This window comes from Sylvia atricapilla, chromosome 13 (genome assembly GCF_009819655.1).
Source record: "Sylvia atricapilla isolate bSylAtr1 chromosome 13, bSylAtr1.pri, whole genome shotgun sequence".
Taxonomy (NCBI): Eukaryota; Metazoa; Chordata; class Aves; order Passeriformes; family Sylviidae; genus Sylvia; species Sylvia atricapilla.
The window spans coordinates 17,771,645-17,786,231 of NC_089152.1; the positions used below are offsets into that span (position 1 = coordinate 17,771,645).

A 14,587-nucleotide genomic window follows, 5' to 3' on the forward strand; every position below is an offset into this window, starting at 1 on the left:
CCCAGCCCCCTTTAGGGCTGCCCAAGGAGCTGAGCAGCCTACCACCTTCTCCTCTGCAGCCCTTCAGTAGCCTCCTGGCTTAGCCCCTCGCTGTTCCCCACCTCAGAGTAGGGTTTAAACACACGGCAGAGGCTCAAAAAGGGTCAGTTTGAACACTTATGTTGAGATTTTCACCTCCATGGACCCCACACTTCCCCAGCTGCCCCTCTGGGGCTACCCCACAAGGGGGAGGAGGGGAGCACTTCCCTCCTGCATCCCGTGTCACCCCGAAAGGTCTGTAATTAGACTGAGCAGCTTTAATACCTGGTATTGTCGTTAATTAATTAATTAGTCCCAAAGCAGCAGCCAGGTGGGGGGAGGCCTGGCTTCCCTGGTGCGTTGCTTTGTGTTTGCAGGGGCTTGTGAATGTGGGAAGGGGTGTGAGTGTGTGCAACTGCGTTTGAGCATGTGTGCAAGCATGTGCAAGTCTACACAAACACGTGCATGTGTTCAAGTGTGTGCAAGCACAATCAGGTGCTGCAGGAGTGCACCTGTGTGTAAGTGCAAAGGGCAAAGGTAAGAGTCTGGGCAATGACATGTGGGGGCACTTGCATGCGTGTGCAAGTGTGCATGTGTGTGCAAGTGTGCACAGGAATGCGCAGGTTTGCAATGACCCACATGCACATGTGTGCAAGGACTCCCTGGCTCAAGAGTGCAAGTGTGTGTGTGTACACATGAGTGCAAGTATGTGCATGAGGGCAAGTGTGCAAGGATCCATATGGACACGCATGGAGGCATGCGGACAAGTGTACGTATGCAAGGAACTATGTGCATGTGTGTGCAAGTTTGTGTGTGAGTGTATGTGTGAGTGCACATGTGCAAGGGCTCTTAATGCACGGGTGTTCAAGGACCTTTATGCATGTGTGTGCACGAGTGGATGTGAGGACTCACGACCACGTGTGTGCAAGCACATGCGTGTGTTCACAAGCACACACCGAGTGCACACAATGCACACGTGTTTACAAGCACACACATAATACACACACAACTATTTACAAGCACATGCACAGTGCACACATGCTAACAAGCACACACCCAATGCACACACGTGTTACAAGCACACACACACACAATGCAGCCAATGCACACAGGTGCCCACCACTGCAAGCGTGTCCCAATAAACTCCCCTGGCTGGTGCCAGTGCCCACGGGTGGGTTTGGGACGTGTGGAGCACACTCCTGCTGGAATCCGGGGGCTTGGCGGCTGCTCCTCGCCGCCGCTTGGGTTTATTTTTAAACCCGTTGGCCCCGAGTGATTCACACGCTGCCTGTTCCCTGTTCCCTGCTCCCCGGCAAGTTTTACACGACCAAAATAGATGTTCTGGAAGGAACGGGCCACCCAACAAAGCCGTGGCGGGGAAAGCGGGGTGCTTCCGGGATCCCGGCCCGTCCAAGGGTGGAAACGTCACCGAGCCACCTCCAGGGTGGTGGTTTTGGGAAAATGCTGGCACACACGCCCTGGGAAATGGGGTCATGGGTGATGTTTAACCTGGATCACAATACCAGGCTTCAGTGGAAGGTGCAATGTTGGGGGGTCCTCCATGAGTATCCCAAGCCCGGTGGGATCTCACACCTTGGCTATAGGGGAAAGGGAGCCCAGCAAGGCAGAAGGGCAGGTGGAATGAGGGCAGGGAGCTGGGATAGGGGGGTGAAGAGCCTCTCTCGCAGAGCATTATCTGTGGGAACAGAGTAACATTCTTGGTAACAGAGCACCTTCCCAGGGACAGGGTTCTGCTTGCTCCAGCCCCGCTGGCAGCAGCTCCCTGCAGGGATAAAAGCACCCAGCCAAGGTACCACTTTACAGCACACTGGGAAAAAAAAAAAAAAAAAAAGGAAAAAACCCTGACTTTCAAAAATAGGAGACAGTAATAACTGTTAATTCACTATTTTTATTTTAAAGTTCAGTCATAAAAGGTTTCCAGCCATAACAGCACATCTCACTCACTTAAGATCAAGACACATACAACAATCCCAGCCAGCCAGGATTTCTCCCTGAGAGATTCCCTGCTTTCAGCTGAATGCCATTTCCAGCACAGCAATCCCAACCAGCAAAGGACAACAATCACACCTGTCCCAATTCTATGGGATAGCAGCACCACTAGTTTCTTCTCCAAAGAAAACACCACTGAAACCAACCCCTCTGGATGGAGGAGACTTGGAACTGAGCTCCTCACCCGGAGAATGACAGAGGAGGAGGAGGACGGGTCAGTTGGCCAAATCCCAGGCAGAGGTGACAGCCTGAAGAGCTGAGCACAGATTTCATCATATCCATGCACCATTCAGCAGATTTGCAAGGGCTCCTCAAAGAGGCTCCAGGGTGTCATTTGCCGAGGAAAAGCCAAAGGAGGTGGCAGCAGGCAGAGTTTAGGGCAGCAGGGGTGGCTTGAAAGCCTGGCCATCAGAGGAGAGGGACAAGGACAGGACCCCACAGCACAACATGACTGCTGAAGCAAACCCTGGGACAACAGCAGAGGGTAAGTAGAGTTTATCCAGCAGAGCAGGCACTCTGGCACGCTCTGGAGCTGCCAGGATGATGCTTCTCCACCAGCATCTTTGGAACAAACCCTACCCTGCTAACCCTTGCACAGGTCCTAAGCCCCAGATGAGCAGGAATAGGCACCTTTTTCCTCTTTGGGGTCATTTATTTATAGATTTAAAGAAATAAAAATAGAAAAAGAGGCGAAGAGCGCGTGCCGAGGCAAAAGAAATGTTCATTGCAATGAAGCCAGAGCAGAAGGTGGGGTGGGAAGGGGTCCCTCTGCCCTTTTGAGGGGAGGACATTCATCCTGTGTGCACAGAGATGGAGGGCAGTGGGGCTCTCCCTTCAAACCCCACCAAATTCATGGTCACAGTATCCGACGTAGAGAGGCTGTGCCTGGACACCACGCCTGGGAAGAAAACAGAAGGATGGCATCAGGGAGAGGGCACAGGTCTGAGGGCTTCCAGTGGCACAAGGGTGGTCATGGGTGCCCCCTTTCAGGTGTGATAAGGAGGGAGTGGTTTTCATCCTGTGCTTATAAACTCAGTCTTTTGCTCATGTGTGGGAGCATGGGGTGAGGACAGGTTTCCTAGGGAAGCTGGTGCTGCAGGAGGAGTGGCAAGAGCTGACAAGTCCTCTCCTTCCTCAGCACAAAGCCCTCTCCTCGCCAGAGCCACCAGCCTACGCCAGCAGCAGGAGTGCTCTTCTAGTGCTGCACAAAGCAAGCTCTGCCCACGCACAGGCAGCAGAAAAACCAGGGCTTTCCAGAGGAACAAGGGTCATTTTGCAGCAGGGCAAGCCCTTCTCCCTCGCTGCCCTCCCAGGGCTGAGCCCAGAGCAGTTGTGCACAGACAGCTGTCCCAGGGTGGTTACCCGAGCAGGGTGCAGCGGAACTCCGCCAGCCGGGCGTACGCATCTTCCACGTCCCTGACAGTCTCATTGCTCCAGAGTCTCTCAGCTACGGCCCCACCTCTCGGCCTTTAGGACAAGAGACAGGCAGTCAAGACAGGGGGGAGCTCAGAGCACACCTCTCATGTGAAGCTCTGAACTCCCAAACACTTTCCTGACCAGTGTCTTTCCACACACAAAGGCTTCATGATCTATTCCTGGACACATGCCCATCAGGAGCAGACCAGGATGACAGGACAGACAGGTGTTAAACACAACCTGGCTGCAGCAGCAGGTTGTTAGAACCTTGCAAACTCTCATTTCAGCCTCAGTGAAGTTGTTACCAGCACAGAGGTGACAGAGACAGGCACCATGTGCAGACCAAACCCACCAGCTCAGCATGTGACACTCAGTGGCAAAGAAAAGGGATGCAAGCCCGGCCCCACACGACCCAAGAGACCTCCCTGTGGCCTCCCTTACCAGAGCCTGGGGGTCAGGTTGGTGACATCCACATATTCACCCCACATGCAGGCCTCGCCACCCATCACCAGCGCCTTCTGCTCAGGGCTGCCTGCAGAGGGGACAGTAAAACAGCCAGTTCTGGTGCTACATCTGAGCACCAAGCCAGCTGCCAATGCAGAAAGGGGACACAAGGAACACACCTTCAAAGTGCAAAGGCTCCACCTTATAGGCATCTATCCAGTCCTGCCCATAGGAGATGCGGTTGAGGTACCAGGGAGCAGAGAGCAGAGCTTGGTAGCCAGCCCTGGTGACATTGGCCATCTCTTTCAGGTACTGCATGTTGTTATCCTTCCACACATGGATGATGGTGTCAGGCCTCAGCTGAGGAGCACAGGTGAACATGAGACAGGGGATCAGTGCTGTGACAGAAGCAGAGTGCCCTGACCCCTCCACACCCCCAAAAGGAAGCTGAGGCAGAGTTGGGATTGATTTTTGAGCCATTTCCCATCTGGTTTGCAGCTACAACAGAAGGAGGGATAAGGCCATTTGCAGAGTGTCCTGGACAGAGTTAAACCCTGCATCCTAGGGGAGCAGAGCATTGGCAGCACTGACAAAGCCATGATGAGGGCAGCTCACTGGAAGCACCATCTTGATTATCGACCCCAATCCCATTACAGCCCCACCAGCCCCAGTATGTCCCCCCAGAGCACACCAGTGTGTCAGGCTGGGCTGCTGGCACTGGTCACCCCAGCACAGGCAGCTCTTACCTTCGCATCATTGTCAAACACTTCCTGCCACACAATATAACCTTTGCCAAGGGAAGAGACGATGTCCAGAAGCCTAGAGTGGATGAAGTACCAAATTCTGGGTGATCCCATTGATCCCCAATTTGGTGGTTACATACAGCCAAAGGAGCAGCACAGATACTCCCAACATCCTCAGCAGGACGTGGAGGTGCTTCTGAAGGAGAAGGGGGAGAGCACAGCCCCTCATGGGCTTCTTCCTTCTCAGCCCCAGGCTTTTTTGTGGTCCATCTCCCACTGAAATGTTCCCTTTTGGGGTCAAGGAGACATGACCAATGGGGATGCCCTTAAAAAGGAGGTCTGGTGTCCCCAAGACAGAAGACACTTGAGCTGGTCACACAGTGTAACTGCAGGCCTGAATGCCGTGTCCTTACCTCTGAATGTAGAAAGACTCTAATTTTTTGTAATCTTCACCAAAGCCCATCTCCACCATGAAGGCACGGATTTCTGGGTTGGATTTCCTGTGCACCAAAGAGAAGGAATAAAACCATCCCAACCTGAGCTCTGGAGTAAGGCCAAGGCATGGTCAAGTCCCTCCCACATTAGTGCAAGGCCTGCCCAGGTATTCCAGAGCTGTGGTTGGACCAGCACCAGCAGCTCTCTATATCCAGCATCACCACAAGCACAGAAATCCCAAAAATCCCAAGCACCACCACTACCCCTGGCCTGGGAGAGCAGGACACCAAAGATCATGACAAAGAAGCCATGGGCTGGGACTCCAATCCCAGATACTTACCCCCAGTCCCCATCCAGACTGATCTCAGACTCACCAGCACGTGAAATCCACCTCATCGCCACCAAGGTGGAGAAAGAAGTCTGGGAACACAGTGCTGACCTCTTGGAACAAACTGGTCACAAACTGGTAGGTGCTGTTCACAATGGGGTTGATGGGCCCAAAGGCTCCAGAAGGAGTCCTGCCCATATAGCAAGGAGTCAGGAGGCCTGGAGCACCTGATGATAACAAATGCAGGATGGTGAGGAACAGAAAAAGTGTGACCATGTCATTCTCTACAATGCCCCTCAGCACAGCTCAGGGCCTGTCAGGGGAAAGAAAAGGAGGGACAGCCACAGTTCCAGCTGTGACCATGCACATGGTGAATTCTAACATGGGTCTTGGCATTTGGAGGCAGGGGAAGGAGACAAAAAGACAATGGAATGTTTTCCTGGAGCTTCTTGCACTTCTAGACACAGAAGAGGAGACACAATCCCTGGAGCAGAGAGCAGTGCGTCAGGACTGCGACACACCTGAGCAGAGCAAGGAAGCTTGGCCAGGTGTACCCTCAGTTAAACACAAGATCCTTGCAGTAAGGTATGATAATAGTTTTGGCAGAGCAGACATTCCCACAAAAAATCACCCAGCCTGGACCCAAGAAAAGATGGAAATGTTTCCCTTTGAATTTTACTCCAGAAGTTGGAGCATTGGGTCCCACAGCCCCCAAATAATGGTTTGCTCTTTGTCAAAGCAGGCTTGAGGGACACTGCTGCCCACACCCAGCTTTTAGGGTCCAGATTGCAGCATCCATTCCTGCCCCTGAGACAACTCCAACTCCTCTGAGAGCAGCAGCAGGCAGGGTCTGCTCCTGACCTGGCCCCCAGGAGAGGGTGTGGCCGGGGGTGTCGAACTCAGCGATGACTCTGATGCCGCGCAGCCGGGCGTGCTCGATCACGGTGCGCACGTCGCTGGCTGTGTACACGTGGGTCATGGCATTGAAGGCTCCCTGGGAACACGGGGAAGGTCAGCACTGCTCAGGAGCAGAGGCAGGGATCTGCTCACCTGAGCTGGGCACTACATAATCATTACCTTCTTGCTGAGCTCTGGGAACGTGGAGCTCTCATAGGGGAAAGATGGGTCATCCACAATGTGCCAGTGAAACACATTGAACTTGTTGTAAGCCATGACGTCCTGGGAAGGAACGGGGACAAAGATGAACATGCCCCATCCCTTCTGAAAGGTCATCCAGCTTGCCACAGATAGAAGACAAGGTCCTCCAGCTCCAGAACGACAAGGCTGAGTCCCTAAATGCTCCCCATGATCCAAGAAGGATTCAGACACCTCTCTCTAAACACAAAAAGCTGCACAGGGCCAGGAGTACTTCTGCTGAGTAAAATCCCTGTTCTCCCTGTAACTCAGCCACTGGTGGAGACCTGGGAGTTTAATTCTGCTTGGGAGGAACACAGAACCCCCACCCAGCCTTGCCAGTGTTTTCCCTTGCCTTAGAAACAGCTCAACCTTCAAGAGTAACCTGGACTGTAGGAATCCAAAATACCTCAGGGTTTTCTTTTTAACAAAGGCAACTGAGAAATCACCCAAACAAGGGAGCTCAGTTGTCACAGAGGAAGGGACACACAATTAAACCATCTCATCTCCCAGCACGGGTGCCCTACCAGCGTTTCCAGGATGGCTCTCAGAGGCAAGTAGTGACGAGAGGTGTCCAGCAACAGTCCCCGGTGAGGGAAGCGGGGAAAGTCCACGATTTCTGTCTCATTGATGTAGTACTGCACACAGACAATATAAGGAAGGCACGAGCAGGATGTTGGGCAAATGGCCATTAACAAGAGATACTGAGGGTCACCATTGTTGGCAGGATAGAGGTGCCCTCAAGAGTGCAAACTCTCCAGAAAGAGCTGCAGCACTTCTTTACCCACTCAGAAGGTAGGGATCTGGCTGGATCCATGAATTTCCACTCGGGCCTTAGCAAGGCTGTGCCCACTCATCCCAAGCATCCCAGCAACCCTCAACCTGTCCCCATGGAGGCAGAGGCACTATGGAGAGCTTCCCGTCCCCAGGGGATGTGTCCAGGACTCACCGTGCCATTCTCATCTCTCCCAACAAGCTGGCTGAATGTTTCCAGGCCTGCAGGAAAACACACAGCCCCTTTCTCAGCACAGACACCCCCAAAGGAGCAGAGCTCAATTAACAAAGAAGTCTATGGAAAGAGAGAGGCACTGTGAGACATCCCCACAGGCCCAAGGAGAGCGAGCAGGAATGCCCTGCGGGAAGCACAGCTCACCTCGGAGAGCTCCCCAGATGGTCTCTGCTGAAAGCAGCATGGAGCCTTTAGAGACAGACAGCTTATCTGAAACACAGCATCAGGGGTGTCCCACACGGCCACCACAGCACTGCGCAGGGCTCAGGTACAGAACTGCACCCTGGCACCCCACAGAACTGAATTTTTGACCCTCTCTTGCTGCTTTAAACCTCTCCCCACTGCTTTATCAGCACCCTCAGGCATGTCCCTCCTGCCCTGCCCCAGCGTCTCAAGAGCAGGGAATTTGTGCCCTCCCCAAATCCAAGGGGAACCACACAGTGCTACTTCCCAGTGACAGGCACAGAGACAGCCATGTTCCCTCCTGCTCCCAACCCCGGCACTTACAGCTCTCCTTGGAGTCCAGGCTGGGAAACCCATCGCAGCCTGGAGTGGAAACATAGACAAGAAGCTCGGTGCAGGGTGTTTCCCAGGACGGCTCATTCTCTGCAAAAAACACAGACCATGCACATCAATGCCATCCCAGCTTTTTCCCTGCTTCCAAGCCCACCACCATCCTCCCAGCCCAGCTAGTGATGGAGGCAGAAACAGGCACTGTTCCTGCGCCCCAAAACAGACACCACTGTGTTCAGCAGGGGCTAATTTCAACACAGCCAACCAGAAGAACATGAGCTGACCTCAACCTGTGAGGAAGCCCACAGGGAAGCTTAAAGGAGCACACAAGAGAGGAGAAACATTAAAATATGGATTAGCAGCAGTCCCTGAGGCTTCCCGGACACCAGCTCTTAAGCTACAGCCATGACTAGTCAAAGCTTCTCCATGAGGGTGAAGAGCTTCTTGTTTCCAAGCTCTCCCAGCACTGGAAAAAAGTACAAGACCAAGAGTTCTGCCCCACCCAAACTTCCTGAAAAAGGGCAAAGAAAACCTTTTAAAAAGAGTTTCTCCTAAACTGGGCTGAATTAGACGCAATCAAAAGGTCTCACCCAGCCCAGGAAAGCTCCCAACCGACTTCACCTTCTGCAGAGCAGGTCCCAGGTGCAGCAGCCAGAGAAAAGAACCCAGCCACACTTAGACCTCAAGCAGGAGCTCTGGGCACGCTTCCCTAACTGAAGAGCACTTCCAAGGATGCACAAACCTGAATCCCCACTTGAGTCACTCCCCCATTCCAAAAGAATTTTCAACCTTTGCTGGGACGCAACAGACTTACAGCAGTCAGTTGCCAGGAGGAGCATGGGGTAGCAGGGTGGGACCCTGCTCATCCCAGACAAGGTCCATGCCCAAATCCCTACACTACAGCATCCCCAGGAACCCCCAATGCCCAATGTGGTCACTGAAAATAAAGAGCTTGGCTTTGAATGAGCCCAGAGCACTGAGAGGTTTCCAGAGAGACTCTGGCACTTTTTCAGAGAAATGCAGAGAGCCCCTGCTCCACAGCTCACAGAAATCCCGTTTCTCCATGAAGGGATGACGAAACCTCTGCGGAGAGAAAGAAAACAGCTTGAAGCCAGCCCTGTTTTGAGCTTTCCTCTCGGTTGCAGACAAGCTGGTAGCCAAGGCAACCTCACAGATGTGCAAGCAGCACAGCAAGACCTGCTCCCTCTGCTTGGGAAGGCGGCAGTTCACCGGGAACAGCCGCTCTAAGGCCTGGGAACACTCATCCTGCGGAGAAGCCTTGACAGAATTGGTCCCACCACCACACACCACGCTTAAACCTGCTTGTGAGGCACTTCCCAACCCAAACACAGCATCCTAGGCCAAGGTGCAAACAGGCACCACCGCCACCACACCTGCAAGGCAGCACAGCCAGAAAATGGTTTCTGCCATTTATCTCCTCTATTAATAGAAATTATTTCCTTTCATCCAGGGTTTCCACTGCCTGTTCTTACTAACCACCCATGTGGGAAAAAAGACCGAAACAAAACGAAGGCAAAGAAGGGAAAAAAGGCCTTAAAATAATTTGTGCAGTTTGAGCATCATAAAGCAGGGCATATGGAAAGTGATGAGTGTGAGCTGGATCTTGTGATCACAATGTTGCTCCAAGTGATTTGATGGTCACATTTCCCCTCTGAGTGGAACAGGAGAGTGTGAATAATTAGATCAGCTGTTTTTAGTTCCTAGCAGCAAAAGAGAACCAAGAGGAGTCTTTTTGGCTCCCAAATCAAAATTTATTTCTACTGCTACTCACAAGAGTTGAAGAAATAAAATAAGCCAAAGGGTTCTCTGTTTCAAACCTGCTTTTTTCAAAGCATGATGTACTCAAGACAAAGCCAAGCGGCTTCCAACACCGCCACTCTTCTCTGCTTTGATCAGCAGCGACAGAGTTCACACTGACATTTAAAACACTTGGGAGCAGAGTTACTATCTCTTTTTGATGAATGAAGTGCTTCATATTCCCTGGATATAGCACTTCAGGCTGCAGCAGACCCACGCAGCTACACAGCATCCCTGCGCGTCAGCTCCACAGCCAAGAGATTTCCTGCAGCTCATCCCAGACAAGCAATGGGTGCTACCACGAAGTCTGGGTTCAAGAAACCTTTAGAGCCTGCCCCAAAGCAAACCCAGACTTTCAAAGCCTTTGTCTTTCCTCACCTTATCCTACAATTTCAGGATTAATCCAGGAGCTAATCTCTCTCTGACAAAAAAAAAAACATGCTGCCTTAGGACTTTTAGCAGCCCCACTCCAGCAGAGGTGCCCCATGGCACAACTGTGTACTTGGAAGAACACACACAAAGTTGCCAGTCTTTCCTCAAGGCAAGACCTCACACAGGACACCGGGAGCGGCTAGGAATGGGAACAGCCAAGACTGAGCAGTAACCCTGAAGCAGGAATGGTTGCGAGACCAGGAGTGAGCTCTCCCTGCAGCCACAAGAGAAGGAAGTGAAATGAAGCAACTGGGAGCTGCAGCACTATCCGGGGGACGAAAAAATGAGACGGAGCAAACCCTTAACAGCAAGAGCTTAAATCCTGGCAGGAAGACAACTCGTACTGTGCCAAACTCGATTAGATTTCTTCTGTACCTGCCACAGGCACCGCCCTCCAAAACCCAACCCATCGCTGCCCTGGCCACCAGACTCCATTCAAGCCACAGCTCCCACCCCACCTGCCGCCTCAGAACTGAGGGGAGGCAGACGGCCACCAAACCCCGTGGTCTGACCCCCGAATTAGCGAGGGGTGTTAAGCTCAAAGCCACGGAGAGAAGGGTCAGCGCCCGCCGCGGCCCTCACCGGTGGCACGGCCGAAGAGCAGCGGCCAGTACCGCTGGAAGGCGGCGTCCAGCACGGCGCAGCCCGGCCCCACGGCCGAGCCGTCCGCCGCGGCGAAGCGGAACCGGCGGGCCGGCACCGGGCAGCGGCCTCCGCCGGGCGGGAAGCTCTGAGCTTGGGGCTGCGGCCACACGGCCCCCGCCGGGCCCGGCAGCAGCGCCAGCAGCAGCGGCGGCAGCAGCCGGAGCAGCGCCAGGCGCAGCGCCCGCGCCGCCGCCATGTCGCGCCCGAGCCTGAGGGAGGCGGCACCGCCCGACAGCGGGGGGCCGGGCGGCCGCGAAATGGCAGCTCGGGCCCGCCCTCACGGCACCGCCGCGCTGCCCCGCGCCTCGCGGCCTCCCCCGGCGCTTCGCAGTCCCCTCGGTATTGCAATTAAAGGCGTCACAGACCTCCAGATCCACAGCGGAGGTAACTTCTGTCGCAGAGCTCAGGCTTTACAGCCCGCCGCCCCTCGCCCGTGCTTTCTGCCCTTCACGGAGCCTCAGCAGCCTGCCTCGGGGTTTGAGATTAATGGTTTAAAACACGTGTTTTCACCCGTGCTGCTTTCGTGGAATCGTGTAGTGTTTTGGGTTGGAAGGGATCCTAAGGATCATTTAATTCCACCCCGTTCCATGAGCAGGGACACCTTCCTCTATCCCGCATTGCATCGAGCCCTCTGTCCAACCTGGTCTTAGACACTTCCAGGGATCCAGGGCAGCCACAGCTTTTCTGGGCACCCTGTGCCAGGGCCTCACCACCCTCACAATAAATAAATTCTTCCTTATAGCTAATCTAACTAGACCCTCTCTCTTAAAAGCACCCCTTGCCTGTGCTTTGGATCCACCTTGGGTTTGGGCATCTTCTGTTGGTACTGTGTATTTTTATGAGCAATGCTATTTATAAATCACCCTTTGCACAGGTTTCCAAGGATATTTATATGTGTGGCTAGTGAAATATTGATTGGGTTGTGCAAATAAAAGGGGCTTTATCCCATGGTGGATCCTCATAGTGAAGTATTGCAGGGATGCTTTCCATGCAGCGCTTGGCTTTTCCAAGGAAAGCCTTAACCTCAGGTGAACTCTATTTAATTTTGCTTCCTCCCTCAAGCTCTGCTTTCCTTAGCAATCCCCAACTCAAATAAGGGCCTTAAGCCCAAGTCTTACCCATCTAATTGCCAGCACAAACCTACAAGGGAACTCACTCCATCAAATTATTAAAAACCTGCTGTCCCAGAAAACTCCAAGGTACCAGGCGTGCTGGGAGACAAGCCAGAGGCATGGGAGCAAGCAGGAAATTAAAGTGGCACAGGAGAAAGTGAGACAAGAGAGATGGCCCCATCACACAAGAGAAAAAACCACCCTGTGTGAGCAGAACATAACTATGGAAAGGTGTGGTGGGAAATGTAAGGGATTGTCCCTCACGAGAGCAGTGTAGAGAGAAAAGGATCAACAGGAAAAAAAAAACCATTTTGTTAAAAAAACCCTCAAGAAACTTGCTGTCAAGGGTTAGAATAGCACCAGCACAAAGCTGGGAAGACATGGAAGGGTTTCAGTGGAACTGGGGAGAGACAGAGGGAGGTGCTCTCCAATGTTAAATGAGGCTCTGAGGTTCCAGTGAAGCTCTTGGGAGTGACGTTGAGGTGAAAAAGTTGTGGGGAGACTGAGCCCCAGGAGGAGATCACAGGTTTGGGTCTAAATGGGATTGTGGGAATTTAATGAGGTAAGTGAAAATTAATAGAGGACTCACGGCAGGGGGGAAGGCAGGGAAAGGACTTAGGGTCATCTAGAGATAGAGAAGCTGGGGTCCATCAGGGGAGGAGTCAAAGAGAGCCAAATGGTGTTACCATGAGCTCAGCACTTACACAGCACTGCATCTTTATTTTCCAGCCGTGTAAAATGGCAAAGTCCACCTAATGGGAAGGTGAGCCAGGAGCCAAGGACAAGCACAGCCTTACCAGGTGGGTGTACCTCCACAGGCAGTCTAACAGCACAGGGGTGGACCAACAGCCCAGGTATCACCCAGAGAATTAATGTCACCAAGCAAACTCCAACATCAATCTAGGAATACCTAGGAGCAGCTATACTCACAGGAGAGATCAGGAAGAATTGGTGCCTGGACCTCAGATTGAATGGAGTTTATGGAGTTCATGAGTGGAGGTCCAAAGACAGGCTGATAGGGGCAATTCAAGCCTGTTGGTTCCCTCAGGCTCCTGACAATCCTACCTTGTTTTCCCTACAGGAGTTCCTACAGGACCCAAATTCAAGACAATGGTACATGCCAGGCTGCTTCCTCACTATTTTTCGAGGGTTTTGTGGCCCTTCTCTATCCCTGTCCACATCACAAAGCAGGAAGTGAGAACACCTGTATTCCAGCCTGTCTCAGACCTCTGGGAAAGTGCCCCCTGTCATTCCTTACGTTCAAGTTTCCTGCTGCCAGTCTACATAAAGCCTCTGTGGGCTTGAGCTGAGTTTGTTGCTTTTCCCTGTGCAAACTTCTGGAGCACCAGCTGTTGCCACCATTTTCTGACTATATTTAATTGATTCCAGTATCTCTGGATTTGTCCTCAAGTAGTTTCACTGTATTGAAATTCCAGTGGAAGGAAAAACACCCCAAAGAAGCCAGTTTGTTGCTGTCTTGCATCAGGCAACGTAAGGACTGCGCTTCCCAGCGCATGAGACAGAACTGTGGGAGTGCCCTGGCTTGAGGCGAATTCTCATTTCAGCCTGGGGAGGGTGGCATGTTTGCCAGCTTATGTAAAGCATTGTGATCAGAGCTTTCAGTCCAAATATTCCAGCCTTTCTACAGATTCAGTTGCTGATGCTATTTTAGGGGACCTGATGTCTCTGGGGGATGACTCATTGAAGTTCATCTGTAGCTGGCCGGCATTAATCCAGACTAACAGTCTGATTTTCAAATGTTTCTTTACATAAGAAAACTGCTTAAGCATGTGCTTAACTGTGGAGCTTGGCTGAAAGAACCTGGTTTACACTCTGTCCTGTGGTGGCCACAAAGCCTCAGCAGCCAGAAGCTGCTGATGCTTTTCAGCAGCCCATCAACAGACCAGCTCATGGGCTCAGAGCATTTCTGCAGGGTGATATAACCACCTGGGAGACCTTTTCTGATGTAGTTCAGTTCCTTTTCCAAGGAATACGCAGAGACTGAACCTGAGGTAGGGCTGTGCTGGCTCAGGTGAGACCTATGGTAAAAGTACCTACAAAACCCTTTTGTCATATCTGATGCAAAAGCTGGGATGTGCTGGGGAACTGCAGAAAACTGCTGCACCAGGATATTGCTGGATTACCTGCTTCCTACAATGAATTTGGTAGCAATCCAAATTAATTATTCTAATATAAATTGTTATGAAACTTGGCTGGTGTCACATTTGAGCCTTTCTGGTTTGTTTGCCTTCGGGGCATGAAGGTGGCCTTTGGGCTATCAGTGCAGATGTATCACAGCATTTTTAAAAGATATAAATCCATTTATTGTGCTGCCACACTCCCTATAATGGTGGCTGCTTCTGCATTTAACCAGGAGGGTGCTTTGCACTCAGATTCTTCCTCTGATGATAAGTGTCTGAGCCAGTGAAGTGAGAATGGAGGAAGTCATTCATGAACACCTTCACAGGGCATGAGTTTTCTATTTGCTTTGCTCTTGGAGCCAACACTGTGTAGGAAAATTGCTCCTGAA

At 52.2% G+C, this 14,587-nt stretch overlaps 1 protein-coding gene across 1 annotated transcript; it reads right to left on the bottom strand.

The window, feature by feature from the left end:
- Positions 1-1,907: 1,907 nt before the first annotated feature.
- On the bottom strand, positions 1,908-11,163 carry HEXA (hexosaminidase subunit alpha). The gene is made up of 14 exons (XM_066328665.1): positions 10,883-11,163; positions 8,045-8,143; positions 7,682-7,747; positions 7,478-7,524; positions 7,056-7,166; positions 6,472-6,573; positions 6,256-6,388; positions 5,441-5,621; positions 5,045-5,131; positions 4,635-4,707; positions 4,068-4,248; positions 3,886-3,976; positions 3,391-3,495; positions 1,908-2,926 (listed from the first exon to the last, which is right to left on the bottom strand). Exons 1-14 carry the CDS (start codon positions 11,139-11,141, stop codon positions 2,863-2,865), a joined length of 1,599 nt encoding a protein of 532 aa, XP_066184762.1. The 5' UTR covers positions 11,142-11,163; the 3' UTR covers positions 1,908-2,862.
- Between the last annotated feature and the right edge of the window lie 3,424 nt (positions 11,164-14,587).

Excerpts from the sequence above, each read along its gene's own strand:
- HEXA (XM_066328665.1), bottom strand. The coding sequence starts at position 11,141 with ATGGCGGCGGCGCGGGCGCTGCGCCTGGCGCTGCTCCGGCTGCTGCCG. Across the intron at positions 8,144-10,882 it reads GCTCTTCGGCCGTGCCACCG|AGAATGAGCCGTCCTGGGAA; the intron begins GTGAGGGCCGCG and ends TGTTTTTTGCAG. Across the intron at positions 2,927-3,390 it reads TTCCGCTGCACCCTGCTCGG|GCGTGGTGTCCAGGCACAGC; the intron begins GTAACCACCCTG and ends TTTTCTTCCCAG.